Source organism: Parasteatoda tepidariorum, chromosome 3, assembly GCF_982258835.1.
Source record: "Parasteatoda tepidariorum strain Cologne lab strain chromosome 3, Ptep-v5.0, whole genome shotgun sequence".
NCBI classification, from domain to species: domain Eukaryota; kingdom Metazoa; phylum Arthropoda; class Arachnida; order Araneae; family Theridiidae; genus Parasteatoda; species Parasteatoda tepidariorum.
The window spans coordinates 121333078-121357787 of NC_141757.1; the positions used below are offsets into that span (position 1 = coordinate 121333078).

At 32.0% G+C, this 24710-nt stretch overlaps 1 protein-coding gene across 1 annotated transcript in view; it reads left to right on the forward strand.

The window, feature by feature from the left end:
• LOC107455789 (FH1/FH2 domain-containing protein 3) overlaps nucleotides 1-24710 on the forward strand; it is a 148733-nt gene that overhangs the window by 112608 nt on the left and 11415 nt on the right. The window contains exons 21-34 of the mRNA XM_043052061.3: nucleotides 848-912; nucleotides 2747-2902; nucleotides 5673-5743; nucleotides 6720-6872; nucleotides 8424-8624; nucleotides 12056-12429; nucleotides 13288-13734; nucleotides 17467-17601; nucleotides 18691-18849; nucleotides 18928-19113; nucleotides 20117-20236; nucleotides 21043-21204; nucleotides 22058-22173; nucleotides 22340-22414. Coding sequence (XP_042907995.2) covers nucleotides 848-912; nucleotides 2747-2902; nucleotides 5673-5743; nucleotides 6720-6872; nucleotides 8424-8624; nucleotides 12056-12429; nucleotides 13288-13734; nucleotides 17467-17601; nucleotides 18691-18849; nucleotides 18928-19113; nucleotides 20117-20236; nucleotides 21043-21204; nucleotides 22058-22173; nucleotides 22340-22414 — 2420 coding nt within the window. The remainder of the gene's footprint in view (nucleotides 1-847; nucleotides 913-2746; nucleotides 2903-5672; nucleotides 5744-6719; nucleotides 6873-8423; nucleotides 8625-12055; nucleotides 12430-13287; nucleotides 13735-17466; nucleotides 17602-18690; nucleotides 18850-18927; nucleotides 19114-20116; nucleotides 20237-21042; nucleotides 21205-22057; nucleotides 22174-22339; nucleotides 22415-24710) is intronic.

Below are 24710 nucleotides of genomic sequence, written 5' to 3' on the forward strand. Positions count from 1 at the left end.
CAACTTGGATTTCCTTCTTTGGTTTATTACATTTTGTGGTTTTTCTTTGGTTTTACTGATCTGTGAAAAACTGTTTAGCAGCTCTTTATTGATCAATCTAAAAACATGGATTAAAAAGAAATGCAAGATTATTCCGTTTATTTGTAAAAACTGCACAAAAAACTCAAAATAATTATGTGTGCAACGGTCTTCTGAATATGGAAAGGCACTAGTTAAGTTAGTAACAAAACTCTGAAATTGACGAATTCGAAAGATGTGTTCCAGAAGTCCGTTGGTTGGTGCCAAAAAGAAAAAATTAAGTCAAGCAAAACCTATTTTTTAAAAAATCACTTTATGCTACGTATGGAAGTATATAGGTTTAATAAGCATCTGGAATAATTCGGTTACTTATCAAACAAATTTTCTTTCTAAATTTTGGCAAAAATATAAAGTACTTTTTACATGCATCTGTATAGTAACACATGTTATTATACAGTAGCAAAGAAAACTACTGAGATTTTGTGGTGAAAAGGTAAATTCTTATACTTCAGACTATTTTTATAAATTGTTTTTAACAATTAAATGTATTATAGAAAATATATATTGAAATAAGCAAAATGAACATTAACATTCGAATTTCGTTTAAAAAAAAGAAAGAAAGAACACCAAATGTGTTCCAACTGATTGTTTTTAAGCTTTATAACCAAATTTATAAAAATTTTCCACTTCGGTCTCCTTTTCTTCTATAAGAGATAACTTATTATGTATTTATGAGGACAGTTTAAGGCTTGCTTCTTATTTCTAACAGCAATTAACAATGAACTTTCTAAAAACAATCAATCTTTCTATAAAACATTGTACTTTGTAGGCAGTGCTAAAACACGAAGATGGAGAAGGAGATAGCAAACCTCCAACGGCCCCTTTCATTCAAAGGTAAATTTTATATCTTCTTATGTCAATACAACAATAATTTCTTAAACCACGTATTTGAAGGACATCAAAGTAATTATGTAATGCCATGTCCTAAAGTTCAGGAACAAGCATAATTTTGCTGTCATCTCTAGAAATAGTGAAATTTTACTTGAAAATACTACATATTGCAAAAATAGTGATAGCAACATAAACTCCTTTATTAATGGGCTTCATATTCCAATAGTGATGGAGCAAAGTGAGGCTTCTGTGGGGTATGAATCTTCCTGATAATAATGTTGTCCACGACGTTTTCAATCGTTTTGGGACAATAAATTCCAGTTTTTTTATTAAAGCAGGTTTTTGCCCCAGTAGGTTGCTTTGAGAAAAGTGGTGAAATGCAATTGCTATACCAAGAGCATTCCAAACATGATCCGTGGGATTCAGGCCAGGAGATCTGGGAGGACACTCCACTCTATGTACATTTTCAGTCGTAAGGTAACCCTTGATAAGTCCTTCCGTGTGATGAGTCATACATAAAATGAACTGAGGACCAACGATAATCTTCATGAGGTTCTCAAATCACGGAGATCTTTACCTCAGAAATGTCAAGGAGCTTCCTTGAAAAATGTACAGATCTGTATAGCAGTTCAATATTATACCATCCAGCACCATAAAAAATCGGCATTCCTTGTGACTCTCTTCCATGGTGTTCTTTTTATGCCAACTTGCCATTAACCATTGTTCACACAGAATCGAGACACAACATAGGCAAACATAGGCACTGAAGAAAACATAGGCACTGTTGTGCCTGTGTCAAAGGTACATATTGCGTGAACGAGCGGTTAGCGTGCCTGACTGCACAGCCAATGACTGCTGGTTCGAATCCAGCTCTGGGAATGGATGTTCCTCTCTATGTGTTGCCCTCTATTGTGTGTGATGTGTGAATGTGGTCCTCCCTACGAACGAGTATCTGTGACAGTGTGGCGTGGTTAGTGTTACTCGCCTCCGTGACTTCGGTTCACAGGAGCCCACTGGGTAACATAAATGAGCAGCACTTCCGAAATCTTCCCAGGTGAAGGACGTAAAAGTTCAGTACCTGTCATTAGAAAAAAAAATTTAAAAAAAATATTATGCGAAGACCTGGACTGGACTTATCTGATCTGAAGTGTCAGGAATTTTCAGATCCCCACCCCTCCCAGAAAAAACAACACCACAGTGTTTGTGGCTGTTCAAGTAATACGTTAAGGTCGGAAATATTCAGAGAATGAAATGATCAGCTAAATATTGAAATCGGAATTCCACCGAGAATGTCTGTAATGAAATTTAATTTATTTCTTACTTTCCGGAAATCTCTCAGTGCTGAAAGTTACTTTAAAGGTCAATTGAGATTTATTGTCGTCCCCAGACCTGAGATTTACAATCCCATAGTATTTGACAACCTTTTAAACAGCATTAGAATTTATCGTGAGACCTGTATAACCATCAGAGAGGTATTAAGTTCATGCCAGTACCATTTTCTTGATATTGTTTCATACAAATTTTCAGTTGATTTGGATGACTTTGCTTGGGTTATCCGAAACATAAGTTTGCACCTTACGTTTTCGACATGAATGTATTAAAATTCAAACTACTTTAAGGCGATTAGTTTGTAATGTTCCTATTTATTCCATGAAAATACAATTTTAAAATTCGGACAACAGTTTCTGATCAATTATCTATACATAATTTGCGCTGATTCACTATCTTTACTTTAATTGAAATTATGATATAAAAAACTTTATAACAAGCTTCTTTACCATTGCTTAAAAATACGCAATTTCGAATACTGATTTAACTATTCTAATCAAACTTACAGAACGAAGAAAACTAGTTTATCAGGCAGGAGGACAAGCCAAGAGCGCAGAAAGAGTCGCCGACATTCCACGCCAGTGGTACCTACCTTTATGTCTCCCAAATCTCCTCCAGCTGTTTCACCTACAGTCAAAACTTCAGCTCCCCCATGGGTTAGAAGGTAAACAAGCTTACTTCGCCTTTTTTTAAAGATTTACTCTTTGTTCTAAATAATTCATTAATAACAGCAATTTTCCAATTGGTCCACTTATCACATTGTAGGAAACATAACAGAGGTGTCAGAAAAATCAGCCATTTTTCAGTGTAAAACTCAGTGCTATTTCAGCTTTATACATGGAAAATAGGAAATAGCAGCTTTGTTTCTTGATCTCAAGCTTCCAATTGGCAAAATATTTTACTCTCTGGCGGCACTCATTTGAACTTTCCCGGTCAAAGTGCTAACATTTTAATCAGCTGTCAAAGCTACTCAACCACAATTTGTATGAACCTTCGACCTTTTTTCCACTTCACAATCACTTAAAGACTCCATTCCTTCATCTTCTGAAATCTCCAAAATTTCGTGCATTTTCAAATTAAATAAGTGTTGTACAGTTAAATAAGTGAATTGGTGTATTACTGAATCAATATATCATCTCGTTGCTGTCTCGCCCTCATTGGATATGTGGAATAAGTAAATAAGCGTTTGAGCTTATTAGTGAGAGAGGTATTAGAATAGACTAATCAGTGAATCAACGAATCAGCTTGCTACAAAATAAAATAAAAAGTTATATAGTTATAATTTGTGGTACGGTAGTCGATTACCACAATATTTGTTTATTGTTTAGGGGCAATTTTCACTTGAACATGCTTTCTTTTCATAGACTCTTTGATTTTCTTTTACTACTGATGCAGTCGCTGTTGTTCGTGGCTATGTCCTTCTTATGCGTGAGGTAGGTTTAGCAAGTTCCACGAAACATTTTCTTCGTTCATTCCCCCAAATGGTGTGATTCCTCCTCACCAACGAGAAAACACAAAGCATGTGGAAAATATTAATGGTATTGTAGAGAATAACAAGTGTCCAAATAAAAATCTTCTTTTGCATGTTGAAGAGACTTGAGTTTTCTGTCTTACAGAACACTTTTGTTAGAAGTTGCCCAATGAAGATGCAAAGATATCTGAAGGAGCTTCAGCTCCATGTATATTTTACAAATAGTTTAATTTCTTTAATCTTTTTCTTAATAAATGTTCAGTAAAAATGGTAATGGAATCTTCATTCTACAGAAAGTGTATTAAAATTGACTTCAGTAAAAATTTGATACGTAAAAATTAAATTTGAACACCTTTCCTAACTAATGTAATTCGAATCCACGACTGTGAATATAATAGAATCAACACGGGCCTTTACAAAAGCGTGTAGTTTATTGAAAAATGCATAAAGTTTCATCATTATATTTAGAGCTATTTTCTTCTTAGCAAGAGATGTAGTTAACTATTATAATCATGGACACTGGGACCCTAATTTTGTATTGATCAGAGCAAATTATTTTAAAACAAAATCAGTTTATGTGATCAAAAAACTGTTTAAACGGTGGCAAGCGTCTTATTTTTAAAATATTAGCGTTTAATTGTCATTAGAGGGATAAAAACTTTTTGCCCAGCTTAATTTTTGATATGAATTTTTATATGCTTTCTTTGAACTTTCTAAAACAATATTAGCTAATTTTTTGCATGCCGTGTGCCAAATTTTTTCGATGGTTTCAGATGAGTCTAATAACCCGACCATTTTTTATATCGTTTTCCGTTCAAGCAGCTAAAGAGTGGATGCATGGATGAATAAGAATAAATATACACGCGGTAAAGTTAATTTATTTATGCCAGCATGATGAAGCAGTAAACGACATAAGTCGAGAAGGGTCTTCAGAAAGACAAGGTGATAACAAGTGAAAGAGAAGAATATTCTTAACGTCAATTCGAATACCGGAACAAAATTTGAAACTGAATGATCAGGAAAGGGATGTTTGATAGCAGAGCATAATTTTGATTAATGATGAGCTTGCCCTCTAGTTGTAAAATTAGGAGTAAGCAATGATCTGAAAGTAATTAAATAAAAATTAATAAACAATGGGAGAGTGGCTACCCGTAATATCAGAACTGACTAATACGTCACTTGCAATTAACTGATGGATCTCAGTTTGGCTACTATGTGATAAGAGATTAATTGGCTACTTGCAGCTTGAGAAGAAGTGAAGTGATTATGTCTAACCATGTGGTTTAAATCAGATTTGATTGGATACCTCTAAGCAACGTCCCGTGTATGTGTTGAATGTGATTGGCTTTCTGAATCGACAAATGCCCCGGTTTCCCCAAAGATGACGTCTCTTGTAGATATCCAATAATAATTATTTTATGCATGATTATAAATAAGGTTCTTTTAAATGGTGTCAACTTGGGGGTCTCTGAAGCACACCATTTTATGAGTTTGCGATAGATATTAAACATTTCATCTGCCATTTGTTATTTCTTGTAAAACTGATAACTATTTAAAATAAAAAACGAAACTAGTCCCATTAAAACTCAGAAATTATAGAGTTTCGGGTTTTGCACTTATTTACGTTTATTAAATGAGCAAAACATTTCGCTTCATGTTTTTCTTTTTAGAAAGAATTGTTAAAAATACAGTAGTCATTAGAAATTCAATTTCAGTATATATCAGTAGCCAAATCAGTCTTGGTAAATCTACCATCGACTATTGTCTGATTCCTTTTATTTTAAATGATTATCACTGACATTTAAATCACTTATTTGTATTTATAAATCTGACAAAAAAAAATTTTTTTTGAAAATATTTAGAAGTTTTAGGTTGAAAATTGAGAAAAACGTTAAAACAAATTTTATAATTTCTTTTTCAAGCCAACTTTCATTTAACATTTTATAATACGTGTATCTTTTAGAGATAGCCGAGATGCTCTTAAACCAACAGAGACTTCCTCTACTATTAAAGAGCCTGAATTGGACATCGATGGTATGTTTAGACTTATGTAAATACTTTCTAGCATTATATTTTCTTTCAACTTTCTTGATATAGTTTAAAACCTTTTTCTGTGTTTCTCTTTTGTTTTACTGATAGGAAAATAGTAATATTTTCTTGGGTTACAAGCTATTTCCTTTACAATTGTTTAGAAAAAAACATTTTTTTTAAATAAAAAATGATAATACTTATATATTTAAATATATAGAAACTGTGAACCCAAAATAAAGATTAAATAAGCACATTTACATTCTCAATTTATCTTAAAAAAATTCTCAATTTATCTTAAAAATTTAGCCTGAACATACAGGTGCAGACTTTAATGCAACAAAAATCTGTTCTACTTGTGTTATTCAATGGAAAAGTAGTGAGAAAGAGAGAAATTGTAAAACAATTTTACACAAGGTTTCACACATAGAGGGTTAAACAAATAAGCTTTCAAAATAAATTTTTCAAGAGTCAAATTTAATATTTTTTTAAATTTAAGTATTTCGTAATAAATTTTTAGAAAAATAATATGCCATACTTCCAGAAAATTTAAGCTGTTAACGCAAGTGTGTATAACTTAAAAGTTACTCTTAAAGTCGTATAGTATAGGGAATACTAGAAATTAACCTAATAAAGATACCATGCATAGTATACCTTTTAGTACTCTACAGAATCTATTTTAAATTTATAATTCAAGTATTTTTTGAATAACGTTTTACGTCTTCTAAATTCGCTCACCTCCTTGACAATGGAGATTTCTTTAGGACAATTATCTATTTTTAAGAATTTGAATACAAATAGGTATTTGTAACAAAATTCGCATTTTCCCTAAATAATAATATCGACGACACAAGTACTGGGACGATAAATTTAAAAATTAGTTTCCCTTGCACTCCCTTAAAAACAAAATATATGCTTTAAGTTAAAAACATTTAAAAAGTTAATTATGTTTATATTAATGACAGCCTTTTGTATTATTCAGATGACACTGGCATTACACCTGCTTTAAGACGAAGACGAGATGCCAGAAACCGGACGCTCACAGGGCAAAGTGATCCCAATTATCCAGCTCCACAACAGACATTACCTTCTCCAGAGGTGAAAGAAAAACCTACATTCCACAGTGACAGAGCTAGTAAGTACTCTAGTCCATAACATTAAATGGAGCATAATTCCATATTTTTTTGTCAACTAGAAAAGTGATTTCTAGCTCTGATAAAATTTGTTGATGTCCTGCCCCACTAAATTCAACAAAGCTTTAGTAGAAGAAACTAAACTCTTCGGATATACAAATATATACAGTCAGTGTCCAACTCTATAAACTTTATACAACTCAGAAAACAAAAGAAATTTCCTGTCCTGTATCAAGCTTTATGATAAACTCGTCCTTGTGGTTTGAGTGACTTACATTTGCCTTACATTAAGGCGAAGACCGTCAAGGGTTATCGCGGTGGCAATTGTCTGTGATTCATCAACCCGAATTGTTTCGATGAAGAATCGGGGTTCGATCCCCAGTGACGGCTTGGAACCCACTTAGCTTCAGATCGATGGGTAGCAGCTTGACTGGGAATGAAAGGTGACCTGATCACATTGGCACAATCTTGCCGTTGTTCAAAAAATTCTGGAACCTTCTGGGCCCTAACGGACTCTTGCGAGAATGTTCTACTTTATTAGAAATCATAATCTACGATAAAAATATTAATCATAATGATGAAAAATGATGGTTTACGATTATTAGTAATTATGATTACATCTGATCTTGATTGCAAGTAATCATGAATATATCCGATCTTGTTGAGTTAGTATTGTAATCAACTACATTACTCGCAGCTCTTCCATCAACCATGCAGATGATTTCTATAAACAAAGATTCATGACAGCCGACAGCAGTGTAGAAATTTAACAGCTACTGCGGGGATTTGACCTGTATTACGTGGTTGTGGCTCGAAACAATATCTGAAATTCTAATGGTGCAATAGCATTTAGGGTGTCTAATTTACCCATTAATGCCTGTCCCCATAATGTGGTCCGTAGGAAAAATACCCACATGAAAAAAGTGGTAGTACGTATTTGTTTATACCCAAGATATTAAACTACTAATTTAGCTTTAAAAAATCACTGTGCTTTGATTTCAAACAAAACACAGTAAATATACGCTAGTTACATGCCATTCATTTGTGGTAATTGACAACTAGTGAACTTTTCATTTTGCGACGTACTATCTTTGCTCTGAATACAAGCAAATAACTATTCTGAAGTGTGCTAAGGGGCTTTTTCTTTCTCAAAAATACACAAAGTAACGTAAATAACGTGACGTCAAAAATACACAAAGTGTGTAACACAAAAAATACACAAAGTATTATAAGCTCTTATGATTTACGCCGAAAATAGCCAAATAATTGATATTGTAATAAGGTTGTAAAATTTACAACTTTTTTATTTATGTATATGCTTGTTTAATACACTGTATAATACAAATACGCATAATAATACGGCTACGCATTTTTCTCTGTGCGGTTGTGACTGATACTACATTTTCTCTGTAGCGTGATTTGTAACTGACTTTACAAATAATTCAGAATAATTACTCCTTCTATATTGGCTGACAATAACCATTTATACCACAATGTTCTTTCGAAATATATACCAAAGGGAAAAGTTAATTTTGATCATTATTTTTTTTTAGCCAGACCTTCCTTGGTGAGTAAGCAAAGATCGTTATTTGAGAATCAGAAGGAAGAGGAACCACCACCCAAGGAATCACTCATTCGGAGACCTAGCAGGGGTGAAACTTCTCTAGTCAAGCAGCAGGTGCAACAGGAAATTAAGCCTGTACCTCCTCCATCTCCCACTAAACTCCCATTTGTTCGACAGAATAGTTTATCAGGTACGTATGACACATAATTTCCTACTAATTTTGTTCGAGCTACTCGAAATTTTTCTTTAATATGTTCTACGTTTTTAATACTAAATAGAGACGTTTTTATAAATAAATAGACTACGTTTTTAATACATAATAGATGGAGCTTCCATATAATTTCGTTTTTAATGCAAGCGTTTGTCTTAATCTTCAGATTCAGAAACGAAGTTGTAACGAGTTCTGCTAGTTCCTGCCTCCTGTATAATAAACTCAGTTTTTTTCTAAGAGGGAAAAGCAGTGTCTTCTGTTGCTGAACAAATTGAACTGAGGCAAATTTTTGCTTTTTGTCTAAAAGTTCAGTTTACAACTAGCTTTGGCATGTCTTAAAAAAAAAGAAAGTCAGAAGTATATTGTGAAAGTAAATAAAAAAATTAATGAAGGTGTTTCAGACATCTTCACAGTTATAGATTGCTGATCTAATTGATTAACCTAAGCCCAATAATCTTACTTGTCCTTTAAACCCACTTTTGATTTCAACAAAGCTGACCTAATAGTTTAATTAATTATCACAGGCCTGCGATGAAAAAAATACAAGGGATCTGATAGCTGAACTTAATGTATTTTTTGGTGCTGAAATGGAAAATAATAATGAAAAATTTCTATCATGTCACGTTTTTTTTTAAAAATTCAATTTTACTGGAATTTTTATGAACATTTACCATAAAAATTGTTTTCGTTTTTCAATTTCCTCCCTTCTTGACAGACCAGCATTCTACTTTAGTTAAATCTACAAAAGTACCCCTCTATGACTACTTCCTGTCACCATCCCTCTCTCTGTCACAATCTCTCTTTACCAATAGCGTCGCAAGAATTCTTATCTAGATTTCTGACCTCTCAGAAACACTAGCAAGCGTAATAGGGAGTCATTTTAACGTCTGCTTTTTTCTCTACTTTTCGTGAAACATAGCTTCGAGTTCGAGACATTGTGAAAATTTCCCAGATGACTTTTATTATAAATGCGGGGAATGTAGTGTTATTAAAAATCGCATGAGGAGCATTACAGACTATGTAAGACAACTTTATTTCACTGCTTTACGATTTGGAATTCCTATGAGGTGGAGGGAGCCCAAAAAGCACTTTGATGACTGTTATTTTTGTTCCTGCCATGTTCGTGGGTATAACCGGAAAAATCGAAGGCTAATATATTATCCTGATAGCATTCCATCAGCCATGCCCCGTTCCTCATGGACCTGATGTGCCTGTGCCTTTGCCCCCAACTGAATTGCCAATCATCTCTTCAGAGTCTTCAAACTCGGAACATCCAGAAGTTCAAGGCTCCGATATCGATTATAAGTCATCTGTAGCTGGTTCACCTCATCCCTTCTCTCAGGTTGAACTTAATGATCTGACTAGAGATCTTGACCTTGCTAAAGAGGCAGCTGAATTGTTAGACTCCAGACTGAAAGAAAAAATTTATTGGCCAAAGGAACATCTTTTTATTGGTACAGAAATCGTGAAAAGGAATTTATTAAGTACTTTGATGAAGAGAAGAAGTTGGTCTATTGTTTTGATGTTCCTGGATTGATGAGCAAATTTAATTTCATCTGCGATAAAGATGAGTAGAGACTGATAGATTCATCTAAAAGAAGTCTCAAATCTGTTCTTCTTCATCATGGGAGCCAGTATGTATCTGTACCAGTTGGACACTAAGTATATTTAAAAGAATTCTATGAAAACCTGGCTCTCGTACTGGTCAAAATAAAATATATCGACCACAGTTGGACCATTTGCGATGATTTGAAAGTTATCTCCATGCTTCTTGGTCAACAAGGTGGATTTACAAAGTTGCCATGTTTCATTAGTGAGTGGGACAGCCGCGACAAGACTCAACATTGGGTCGAAAAAGAATGGCCGAAAAGACAAAATCTTGACCCAGGCGCAAAAAACGTTATTCGAAACAGCTTAGTTTATCTGAAAAAGTATTGTTACCTCCGCTACTTATAAAATTAGGTGTAATGAAGCAGTTTGTCAAGGCTGTTCCAAAAGATGACGATTGCTTCAAATACCTGTGCAAAAAGTTCCCAAGCCAAGTTGAAAGAAGGAATCTTTGTCGGTCCAGATATCCACAAACTCATGAAGGATGAAGAATTTGAGACTAACATGACATCGACGGAAAAAGAAGATTGGGTTGCTTTCAAAGATGTCCTCAGTGAATTTCTGGGTAATTACAAGGATCCTGATTATAAGAAAATTGTAATGAAAATGCTGGACAAATTTAAAACATTGGGTTGCTCCATGAGTGTAGAAATGCATTTCCTTCACTCACATGTAGACTTCTTCCCGAAAATGTAGGAGCAGTCAACGAAGAACAAGGGGAAAGGTTCCATCAAGATATCAAAGATATGGAGCGTATATATCAAGGAAGATGGAACAAGAACATGCTCACTGACTACTGTTGGATGATAGCTCGGAATAGACCTGAGATTAAGCATAAAAAAAGATGATCAAAAATAAGTTTCAGAGGAAAACGAGTATGTGCTTAAATAGAAACTTTTCTCTTTTGTTTTTTGTTTGTTTTGTTTTTTTGTTTCAAACTTTCATATACACATGCACAATATTTGCTATTTTTGGTCAATAGTCAATTTTACGTAAGTTATCTTAATAAATAAATTAAAATGGTATGTTAGTGATTTTCTTCTAGAAACTGATGTAAAAAGTGTGAACGCAAGGAGCTTATTGTGTTTCTCTCGGTCAGAAGTGACTTGTGCGGTTTGTAATAGTATTTTGTATTCATTTTAACCTATAAAAAGTTAGCTGATAGCTCAAAAATCAATTTTCTTCCACAAGATTCAACTTTACATAGATCAAAATTAATGAAGAGAGTAGTTACCGGATAGTACATGCAAAATTGCTTGAGAGAATTCCTTTCCAAATAGCATTTTAGTAAAAACATTAATATCGATTTTACAAAAAATCCTGATGTGATTGGGAAAAATGAAGGTCATTTTCGAAATCATCGCATAAAATAACATATAAATCAACAATAACTTCTCTTGCATTTTTCAAAAACTTCAATTTCGCAGGCTTGTGTTATTAAAGATTCCTATTTGTCCATTTTTATTAAAAATAAATCTATGTTTGTTAATCAGAAGATTAAAAGAGTCGATTATTGAATCAATCGAAGTTAAATTTGCATACTGTAACAAATATTTTATTAATTTAAAACTTATTTTACTAATTTTAATGTATTTCATTATTTTAATATTTTTAACAATGTATCTTAACGCGTAATACATTAGAAAATCTTGGCTAATAATAATTATTTGTAATATTTTCATTCCATTTTCTTACATGTTACTCCATGCATTATAAAATAAATGCAAGATTTTAAGAAACACAGTAAAATCTTTTTCCAAAGCCAAATATTTCATTTTTAAAATTTATTTCTTACTTTTTAGGGTCTGTACCACCTATTCCAAGTGTCCCAACAACTCCACCAACAAATATACCTAAGCCTTTTTATGGGCAACCAAACAGAAGTCCAGTACCATACACTTCACCCGTGGAACCACCTAAATTTCCAACCAATAAATCTTGGGATGCAAACCAAAATATCATTGCACAATCCGAAGAAACTTCTCAGCCGAAATTCCCTCTGAAAAAAGATGGAAGTAGAAAAGATATTCAGAATAAATTTTTGTCTCAAGAAAAACCAGTGGCACCTGAACCTTCCAGAACGAGGTTTGGTACGACTCCTGGAGTTGTCAGTCGAGCCAAAGAAGGGCTTGCTGGATATGGTACAACCACAAGAACGGAGCCTAAATCTCCTCAAGTAAGTTAATGCTACGATTAATCAAAGTTATCGAGAAGTTAAAAGATCGTAGAGAAAATAGGACCTTTATGCGAACATTGATCACGATCTCGTTAAGTACATCGAAGTTTCTGTTCGATCGTAAAACTGTTCAAATAATGCTCAAAATTATTTTTCATAAATTATGAAGTTAGTTAACATCAACACATCACCAAATATAAATAAATAACTCACTATACTTTTATCTATTGTGAATAAAGTGCAATCCTTTCTAATTAGATGAAAAAAAGTTTTACAAGATCGTAAAAAAACACCGGTAAACGTTATGGGAAAATAGGTCTACACAGTACACAGCTTTAAAATTTAGTTCACGTAAATTTATAGCTTTGTAATTTAACTCCAAGTCATGTTGAAACATTACACATAACTAATAAGATAGATTTTTTTCTTTTTGCTTTATGCCAGTCGACAGTAAAATTTCGAGACAAATTGAAAAGCTAATTTTTATTTCCAGTTTCTCTGTTGTTTCTTTACTTAACACTCTATAGCGCACTGTCGTAAAATTTGTTTTACAGATAGTAAATTTGTCTCAATAGATGTAGAAATATTGCCTGAAGCTGAAGTTGATGAAGTTGACAGCTTTAAGACTTGGGTTTATAAGCACGCTTTATCAATTTTCAGATCAGATTCAGTCAGACACTTGGAAGTGACGTCACGAGCGTACGTCTAACCTGATTGGTTGACCCTCACGTGATGTCATTAAAGTTGAAACTGACTTTTTAGTTCGAACTTTCGATGTAAAATTTATAGCTTTACACCATATATCACGAAGCGTTAAAATAAAATTAAATGCTTTATATAAAAATATCTCTCCCATAGGGTCACGATTTAAGGAGATCAGCCAGTGGTGTCAAGGAATTGCATTGGGATCAACTTTTGCAAACAATGCGGCGACCACTTCGTATAAACGATCTTGATTTCTCAGATCTCTGTGATGATGACGATGTCAACATTCTAATGAGACCGGTGAATGCAGCGCCCTTCCCTGGAGCACCACCACCACCCCCTCCACCCGGAATGGGTGGTCCACCACCACCTCCTCCACCCCCAGGTTTAGGAGGACCTCCAGGACCACCCCCACCTCCTGGAAGTTTCGGACCACCGCCGCCACCTCCTGGAGGATTTGGTGCACCGCCAGCTTTAGGCATGAATAGAGGTGTACCTTCCCCACCGCCATGGCTGAGGAAAAATTCACCGAATCCTGCAGACCAAAATCAGGCTAATTTCAACAAAAGAGTAAAGACTGTCAAACTATTTTGGAAGGAGGTGAAAGTCAATTTTTGTTTTTGCATGACAAATTGAAAACTAAAAGCAATGATCTTTCGGTGCATTTAGTCGGAATAATGTAAAAGTATTAATATTCATCAATACTTGGTTGATACGAGAAGTCATCAATTTATTGCACATTGTTGGAATCTTGGGCATAAATTTAAATTCGATAATGCCGAAATTATTTCCACACCAGTTACATCAGCTCATCTTGATGTCCTGGAATCTTGTTTTATTCATATGAATGCTTATCCCCTTGTCAACGACATTAGTTCCTCACCACCTCTCTATTGCGCTTGGAAATGCATTCTACCCTGATTTGCCTCTCTCATCTTTATTTTTATTCACTTTCGACTGCTGAGGTTTTTCTAGTTCTTTTTTCTCACTTATTTCTATTTTTAGTTGGCGACTTTAAGTTTTAAATTTTAAATCACTTATGTTTCCTCTCATTCCCGTCTGGCAAGTCTTGAAAATAGGCATCTAATTTTGAACCCTTGAAACATGTCGATTGTTATACCCAATCTGAATATTTTTTGAAGTGAAGGAAGTTTTTTAATCAAATAATATCTTATCGTTCAAGTTTTTTGGCCTTACTTATTTAATATTTATCATTGTCACATTCACTTAAGGATTTTGATTTAAAAGAATCGTGTATGTGGACACATTCTTTAAATGCACGGTTTCAGAGCAATCAGTTTTATACTCTGCTGCAAGTTAAGAAGAAACCATTATCCCTATGGAGAGAGCATACTTGCATCTAATTGTACTTCAAATTCACGATTTTCTTCTACAGTGAAACAAAAGTCGAAATTCCTTACCTCGCATTTGATTTGTTAAGAGCATGTCAGCTTAAGACGCGCCATTTTGAGTTGTCCAATCAAATCCAATGCTCTTGCAACGACAGATGTTTTTTTTTTTTTTTTTTTTTCAAGAACAAATATTCTTATTTATCGAAATGCGTCGCCAGGTCTAGGATTCCATTAATACTTAAAAACTATAACCTTTTTTTTAATAACTCTGTGATATATATCGTAAGAAATAGAGCGAATTAAATATTTGTTCGGTTTGTTAAACTTTTAAAAGCTTTATATTGTTTTGAAAGCATATTTGTTTAATCTGATACCTAAATAAAGCAGAACTATCTATGCAGCCTCTGATGATTACTTAAATTCTATACCGCAAATGGTCTTTTCTTAACTTACAACAGCACGTTTGTTGTGGTCAGAAGAAATCTAGAACGAAAATGCCTGCTTACGGTTTTTGTGGAATAATAGTGCTTGCTCAAGAATATGATAACCAGACACTGTAAGTGATTGCTTTCATTTGAATAAATGAGAAAACAAATATTTCGACCACACGACTTCCGACATTTGCCAGATGTGACTTATTTATACAGTCCCTGGCCGAATTATTAGACGCATTATAAGATTCTATGTAACATTTAAATTATCAGGTGATACTATACAGCCTTATTATTGTTTTTATGTGACTGAACCCGGTTTGTACTTATTTACGTTAGTGTATCAATTGGTTAAATTGGACGATATATTATATAAATATTTATTATATCAAGCATTATATTAGTATATTATAATAATTAGATCAAATTATTAGACGCAGTATTAGATGTTTTAATAATAACATGATTTGCACGAGTTTATAGGCAATACTTTTATATTTAAACACACATGTAATGGATTTTTATTCAGGAGACTTTTTATATGTACCTATTTGTATTTATTTCTAACGTATTGTTAACCAACTGATAACAGGAGCGTAAACAAATGCAAATCCCTTTCATCCGAGTAAAAAACAATACAGCCTGATAATTATAATTTTACACAGAATCTTTATAGTGCGTCCAATAATATGGCCAGTATATTTAGTTTCATTTAGTAAGGAGCAAATATTGAATTGATTTCATTTTTTTTATTAACGATAATATTACATAGATTCTTTAATTAATATTTTAATCCAGTTTTACACACCTTTTTAGGACGGCTCTAATCATAATACACACAGGAAATGTTTTTTCCACATTTCAGTTTGAAACACATTTTTTAAATTTCTGTAAAAATGAGAATGATCATTTGAAAGTTATTGATGCTACCTTATGAGAATGTTACAAGTATTTACAAATCTATTGTGACTCATTTAAAACTAAAATCAGTAAAAATTGATGTTTTAATTTTCTGATGTAACTGAAACTAATTAGACTTTAAAAGACGTCTATTTTAATTTATGTTCCATTGAAACAACCATACTTTTTAAGTTGAGCATTTTTGATTCACATTTTTCAAAAATTGAGTTTTTTCTACTACATAATTTTTTCAAAAATTCATATAAAAATCAAATTTAAACAAGTTATTCTGTTTTCTTGAAGACAAATTTCATTATGTGAAAAATATATAAATCAAATTTTAATACAATTACTTTCAGTAGTTTTTTTTTAAGATATATCAATTTTTAAACTGTTAAAAAATGACCCTGGTGGAAATGTTAGTTAAATTTCATTATCAGTTCTTTTAATAAGAAAGGGGTAATGGAACCCTATTTTGCGTTCTAATTAAGAAAAGAACTAAAAATTTTGAAAAGAAGTAATAACTCTTTAAAGAATAAAAATAAATATTCAAAATTTGAAGACTTTTTGTTTCCGATTTTTGCTGTTGTTTGGTTCGAATTTTGCTGAATCATTTTTTTTTCTTATATTAATCTAGAGCACGCATCAAGTGTTCTGTAGATTACATTCTATAGAATTCCTAGGCTTTGCATGTCATGTCTGACGTTTTTAGGCAAAGTATGAAACATTATAATTTCTACATACTTTCCCTAGGCCTTGTATATAATACCTAAGAATTCTACAGAATGATAAATGGTGAATGATAAAAAATTTTTTATTTAAAATACGTAAAGAAAAATGAAAGTTTTACGAAATAAAATTGATGTGTTCCCTTATAAGGGAAGGAACAATATAAGAATAAGAAGTTTTAATATAAGAAATAAGAAATTAAAATTTACCTACTTGTTGCAACATATAAGGCTTGAACGACTTCTTGAATTATATTTCATTGCATTCGATTTTTCATTACCCTTCGTTTTTTTGGCATTTTTGGTAGACTTTACTTTACAAAACTGTACAGATTTGTAAATTTTTTCAAATGATTCAAAAAGTTTTTAGATAAAATTGTTCTTTTCTTGCAACTTTTGGTTGATTTCCTGATATTTTGTATTAATAAACGAAATATTTCATAAAAATTTGTTCATCAACGGGTTAACTACTTTCTCCAAAAAGGAGTTTCTTTTATTCTTATTAGAAGCTTATTGGAATATAAAATTACGACTTTAAATTTAGAATGTTCTCTCATAACCATTCTTAAAATATGTTTTTAGAATCTCTAAAAAAATGAGGACTAAAAATTTTTTTAACGTGTTTGTCATAAATATACATTTAAAGAAGAAAATAACAAATGTGTCGTCAATCTTTTGCGAATCATATTTGAGGTAAATCGGAGCAAGGGAGGGAATAAAATAATTAAAACCCAGTTTATTTGTAAATGTACTTGACGAAACATAGTGATTTTCAATCCTAACGGACAAATACACTAGTTTTTACTATACTTCATTATTACTTTGTAGATCCTTATTTTGAAAATATAAAAATTTTCGTCCGTAAAGATTATATATTTAAGGGCAGTGATTACAAAACACCTTGTATGACTCCCATGTTAGGTGAAAGAAGAACCCATGTTGATGGACAGGTCAGGAAAGAAGAGAACGATCTGGGACGAACTTAAACCAGTTCCACTTGACATACAGCGGCTGGAGAATCTTTTTGAAAATAAATCAAAAGACATCATGAGCAAGGTACGCTTTCATATTTTCGATTCTATTTCTATTTTATACAGAGTTTGTTTACATTTGCAACTATAAACATATTTTATCAAGAGTTGCAAATTTTGTCAGGGGAGCCATCCCCTCTGTAGAGGATCGAAATTGCGATGGCATGTTTCCGGATCATCCTCAGGGATGTTTCCCAGACAGTCGCCAATAGCCCATTGTGTGGCTCTAGAGCGACGTAAATAAAGTACCTACCTACATATTAATTATAAGTGTATTTATTACGTTCCCTTTCATCCTCATTATACAAATGTTTTTGATTGTATGTTAAATATATGCTTGCATATATAAGGCAGGTCCAGATTAGATTTATATATACATGTATATATATATATATATATATATATATATATATATATATATATATATATATATATATATATATATATATATATATATATATATATATATATATATATATATATATATATATATATATATATATATATATATATATATGGATATATATATATATATATATATATATATATATATATGGATATAATCGTGTGGGCTGATGAAAAGATTATATCTTTTATTTTCCGGCCTTTTTAAAAAATTGTCATCCTTTTTTTTTTAATTAATTGTTTGCTATTTCTTTTTTCATTATTATTTCCCCCCCCCCCCATTTTTTTTTCATATGTCTATAATTTTCCTTTGTTTTATCTTAATTTTGAACTTATCTAACGAGTTCTGTTTACTTGTATACGTATATATATATATATATATATATATATATATATATATATATATATATATATATATATATATATATATATATATATATATATATATATATATATATATATATATATATATATATATATATATATATATATATATATACACGATATTAAGACCGTTAATGCTCCCATTACCTAAGTAAATTGCAGAAAACTTGCGATTCATCACTTTAATGAATCACCTTAGTTTAGTTAAGTGATATACATGCTCGAGCTTAGGCGGTAACATTTATATTTTATCAAGAGTTTTTGTATATTCTTAATTATTTATATTTATTATGTCATGAGAACTAATTTTGTTACTATCATTTAGAAAGCACAAGACGGAAATAAAAAATCAGAGCTAATTGTCTTGGACGCCAAACGTTCGAACGCAATAAATATAGGAATGACGAAACTACCACCAAAAGGTGCCATTAAAGCCGCCATCTTAAAAATGGATACGACTATTATGAATAGAGAAGGCATTGAGGTATATTATTATTATATACTCAACATTATTGTGTGTAAATTAAACTTATCTAACTTAAGAACAATATCATGTATTTAGAAAATTTTAACCACTATGATGCCAACTGAAGAAGAAAAAAAGAAAATTGTCGAAGCTCAGTTGGAAAACCCTGACATTCCTTTAGGCTCAGCGGAACAATTCCTTCTAACTTTAGCTTCGATAAGTGAGCTGGAAGCTAGACTCAAGCTGTGGGCTTTCAGGTTGGATTACGAAACTATGGAGAAGGTAGGCTTCAATTGAATCTTAAATTAATTTCTAACTAAATAATATATTGCAACTTAAATGTTATTCTTATTTAAGTTAGTTATTTTTTCAAATGAAGGAAAAAGTTTCCGTATCATGATCTGTGGCAGAATAATTGCCAAGTCTTAGCAACTTCCGAGCAGTGACCAGCGAGAGACTAAAAGAAACATTATAGGAAGGGACCAACAAACACCTCCTAGAAAAAAGGAGGCCTCCGTTCGGATAAATTTAGTACTCCGACATAACGAGTATAAACTGCGTAGTAGGGAAAATTAAAAAGATGTCACAACGACCGAACTACTAAACTGCGCCATGGGGGAAAGATAAAAAAAGGAGTTCGGACTACTAAACAATCGAAATTCTAATTTATGGTAACCCGTGAGAAAACTTCCTCTTCTATGAGGTATTGGACTAACTTGTAGTCACCACCGAGAAAAAGCTTGCTTTTGCTTTTTTTTAAAGCAATTTGACGCCTTGGTGATTGTAGTTGGCGTGACAGAATACCCAAATTAAGAGATAAAAAAAGTAACAAATAAATCATATATATGTCTAAAATTTTTATTACTTAAAAAATTTTTTAAATAATTAATTTTTAAATGTTAAAATAGCTTTGTTTTTATTTCAAATAGAGTGAGAAATTATACTTATTGTTATTATTTGAGATATTGCAATTGAGTATTCTGAGTTGTGCACCTCGAATTTGTTTTAACATTTTGCTCAATGTATATTCAATGCACATGATACTGGGCTCTTAAACACGTCTTAATATTTTATGTACACCCTGCCTTTATAAGTCATTTCTATCTGTAAAAGTTTTGTTTGTTACCAATAAATGCAGCTTTTATAATGTCTGTCAACACTATGTACAAATGGAATATTCAGATAGCAACAGAGTACTTGTAAAGAGGGAAAAATTGTACTCAAGGGAGGGATTCTGCTCAATTATAATTCAATTTAAATTAACTTATCTGATCTCTGTCATTAGGAAGTTGCTGAGCCTTTGATGGATCTCAAACAAGCCATCGTTGAGATAGAAAGCAGTGTGACATTTAGAGCAGTTCTCAGTACACTACTATGTGTAGGAAACTTCCTAAACAACACAAATGCAAGTATCTCATTCAATTCAAATACTTCTTAGTATTTCTTATTTTAGCACCTTTATTAATGTTATCTCTTGTATCAATTGAAATTACCACGATTTACTTAACGCAGGACGCAATTCTCTATTGGAATGATTTCTATGTTGCTTTTTTGTTCATTCATGTTCAGGATCTCGTTTTTGTTCACAATTTGATCTTCTTTCTATAGTGTTTTGACCTTAGGATTAAACTGTTTTGATGTAATTCGTTTCCATGTTGCTCCAACTTTTGATTTAATCCGGGACCAATTCTATTTTAGCATAGGGATAACACTCTTGTCAGTAGAATTATTCATAGCGAACTACATTATACTCTTTTGCAAGTTAAGAAAAAAACCATTATCACTGTGGAGAGAGCCTGTTTGCATCTAAGTGTATGCCAAAGGGAGGCCAAGCTCTCACCTCGAGACTATAGCAACATCGCCAATTCTCGAAACGACGTTGCACAGCCTTCTTTTCCCTCACTTTCTTAAATCGTGTGAAATGTGGAATTGAATAATCAATTAACAAGTAAGAAGAATTAATGAAAATGATATTCTAAAAATCATAACAAATTTTCGGCTTTCTGAAAAAATAATAAATATTGCTTCTCTCATACGATTTTCTTTTACAGCGAAACAAAAGTAAAAATAACTTTTTATCTCGCATTTGGTCTTTTAAAAGCACGTCAGTTTAGCTATTTTTAGTGGTCCCATATAAATTTAATGCTCTTGCAACATCCTATAGTTGTTTCTATTTCAAGATGTCAAACTGGTAACCATTTGTGTTTACAGGCAAAAGGTTTTAGTTTAGATTATTTAAGTAAAGTTCCTGAAGTGAAGGACACCGTCCACAAGCATTCACTGCTACACCACATCTGTACTATGGTGATGGAAAAATTTCCCGATTCTACCAATCTCTACTCGGAGTTCGGTGCTACTACCAGGGTCTCCAAAGTAAATACACATTCTTTCCTTTTTATAACTTACTGTCCTAATTATTTCCGTCCGCAAGACACCATTGCGCAGTCAATAGCCAGTAGACAAACCGTCATTTCATAGTCAATAACCAAATTTCACCCAAGTCCATTTTTGTATTATATCGCTGTTAATCACCAGTAGTTAAATGACGAAATCGTCATTTCACAATCAGTCACCAGTAGCCAAATGAAGTCAATCTACCCTCAATAACAAGTAAAGACTCGGCATGACGAAAGTCTATCATTTGTAAATATTGCAACAAATAATAAGCCCTTGAACGTGAAAATTCGTTCATTAGAACAAAAGTTATTCAAGATGGACCCTTTTTTTGCGCACTGTACATATTATATGTTTACTCTAGGTTTAACTGAATTCACTTTTTCTTCATTTCAAATTATTTTGATGGGCGAAACAGAATTTACCATGAAGAGCTTTTCTCGCGTTATGACGTCGTCTTAATTCTGTAACACTGATTATTATAATTTTTTATTTAAATAACAGAAATTAAAGGACGGAAGGGATGAAAGTAAGCACTGTATGCAAAGAACTGGATAAATTCATCTATAAGTGTCTTTTTATTATTTTATTTTGCACCAAATAAGTTGCGTAAGTGATATTGCTTCTATAGAGTTCTTGATAAGTCTTTGCATCCAATAAGTTGCATAAGTTTGAGCAAAATTTCAAAACAATTCTGGTCAAATAGTTTCTAACAAATTAATATAATTAAAAAGTTACTAATTTTAATAAAGAGTTCTCTCAATTCTCTTCTCCTTTAACATTGAATTTAGATTCATTATAATTTTATGTACAACGTTCGTTTTCATTGCAGGTAGATTTTGACGAATTAGCAAAAAATTTAGTGAAAATGGAGACGGAGTGCAAAGCATCATGGGAATATTTGAAAGCAGTGCTAAAGCACGATTGTATTCACATCAGTAAATCTAGGTAAGAAAAACATATCTTTTACACAATTTTATAACAATATAATTAAATAAATATGCAGATTTTATTATTTTATACTTAACAGTGACATAAAACAATTTTTATATCTGATAATTAAAATTCAGGATGATCAAAGATTCCTTTTTAAAATAAACCATTTTTTAATCAGATTATCTGAATTCCTGAATGATTGTGCAGAAAGGATTATTATTCTAGGAATAATTCACAGACGTGTTGTTAATAGGTGAGAAACTATTGCTTTTATAAAATCGCATATTTTATGTGTTTATCTTAATTCATATATTCTTTTTTTAAGATTTAAGAAACGTAAGAGGTATAATATGGCTGTTTATTTTAATTGTTATAAATCGTTTATATTCAAAATTAGATGGCTTTACTAATTAGAAAAAGTTCTTTATAAGTCTTCGCGAAACAAACCAAAGTGTCAAAATTTTGATTAAAGTAACGCAAAAAACAATGTAGCGAGAACAAATACAAAAAAAGTTGAAAGATATATTTCGGATGAATCATGTTCAATGACAAAATGATTCTGTGCTATTAAATGTAAGAATGATTAATGAACATATGTTCATCAATAAACATGTCATAAAGCAGATAACTGTTTTGATGTTGTGGACCGATGATTCCAAAATAAATCGAAGCATTTGCATCGATGGAAGATAATTCATGGAGTGCTATATTCTTTATAAACAGCTATTTTCAATGAACGCTGCTTAGTTCATTAAATAAATAATTCCAAGAAACTGAGGCGGTATTACTTGATTAAAAACTTCATTTGCTTCAAAAATATACAAATTAGAAATAACATGTTTCGAGCACTCAACAGGCCAGACGTGAATAAGAAGTAATAAAGTACTTTAAAATATAAAATGTGAAGTTGCCAGTGAAAAATAAAGATGAGAAACAAAACTTAAAAAAACCATAAAAGCCTTAAGAGAAGAAACAGAACAAGAAAAAACCACTGTGGTTAGAAAGAGAGGCAGAGGGTAAAATATATTTTCACGCGCTATGGAGAGGTTGTGAGGGACTAATGTCGTTAACAAGAGAATCAGCATTCATATGAATAAAACAAGATTCCAGGACATCAAGATGAGCTGATGTGACTGGGGATTTTGGCATTGTCGAAATAGAATTTATGTTCAAGAATCCACCAAAGTGCAGCAATAATTGATTCTTCTAATTCTTAATAACAGACATATCTATCGTGTTCTTTAAGTCAAAAATCGCGTCTAGTTTGTCCGGCATAACCAAGGTTCTAAATGCCCCCAACAACTATCAAAACTAATAGGACACATTAGACTAACTCTAGACGCAGAAATTTATTTTACTTTACCCTTTTTGATGCTAATTCTAATCACCCTAATCGTACTGTCGTTTTCCAAGAATTAAACCTTTGCTCTGACTTTTCTTCTTTATACTCTGAACTTAACTTCCTCTTCTGAACCCACTATACCCAAACATTCTCATTTTTCAAATCCCTAACATAAAACTCGTTTGTTTCTCCCGATTGTCACAAAATTGCGAATATCCTCTCCCGTTTTTGATTTAAAGTCATTTTGAGGCCTGATTAACAAGTCTCTTAACGATCCTATTAGTTATGATCATCGCATTTAACACATTCCTTGTCATGCTACTACATTGGACAAACAAACAAGACGCACTTTAAAATTTAGACTTGAGGTACACGTTAGATACGTCCACTATCAAGAATACAAAAAAAAAAATTTATAATATAGTGTTACAATATAATATTACATTGCACAATATCGACAATACCAAAATTATTTCCATCCCAGTCAAATCAGTTCATCTTGATGCTTTGGAATCTTGTTTTATTCATGTGAATGCTGCCCTTGTTCCTCAACACCTGCATTTTACCCTGATTAGTCTCTCTCGGATACTGTGATTCTTCTTGTTCTGTTTTACATATTTTTTCTTTCAGGGATACTGTGGTTTTTCTAGTTTTTCTCACATTTAGATTTCGATTTTTCATTGACAACTTTACGTTTTCTATCCCAAATCACTTTTGCTTCTTCTGATTCATCTGTGGCAAGATTTGAAAATGGGCGCCTGTTTTTGAGAGCTTGAAACATGTTGACTGCTATTTTCATTTTGTATATTTTTGAAGCAAATAAAGTTTTTAATCAAGTAATGGTGCTTTTTTCAGTTCGAATTCCTTTTCTTTATATTTTTTACTAATACATGATATAACATCCGATTAGATCTTAAAAACGTCGAAAAACAATACGTTGTTCATAAATCCTGTTTACAATTTTAAAATTACCTATTTTATGAGAAATAACTAATGTTTATGCGACTTTTTCTTTCTTTAAAAAAAAGAAGAAAAAAACTACTTAAGATTTTATATCTACTAAGTTAAACTACTAAGATTTTGCAACGCAAATATTATTGAATAAATTTATTTCAAGTTTCAGATTTCGATTTATAAGACCACTTTGTTTAACAACGGGGCAAAAAATGATTGTGCAGTATAATTTAACGTTTTTGACCGTTATCAA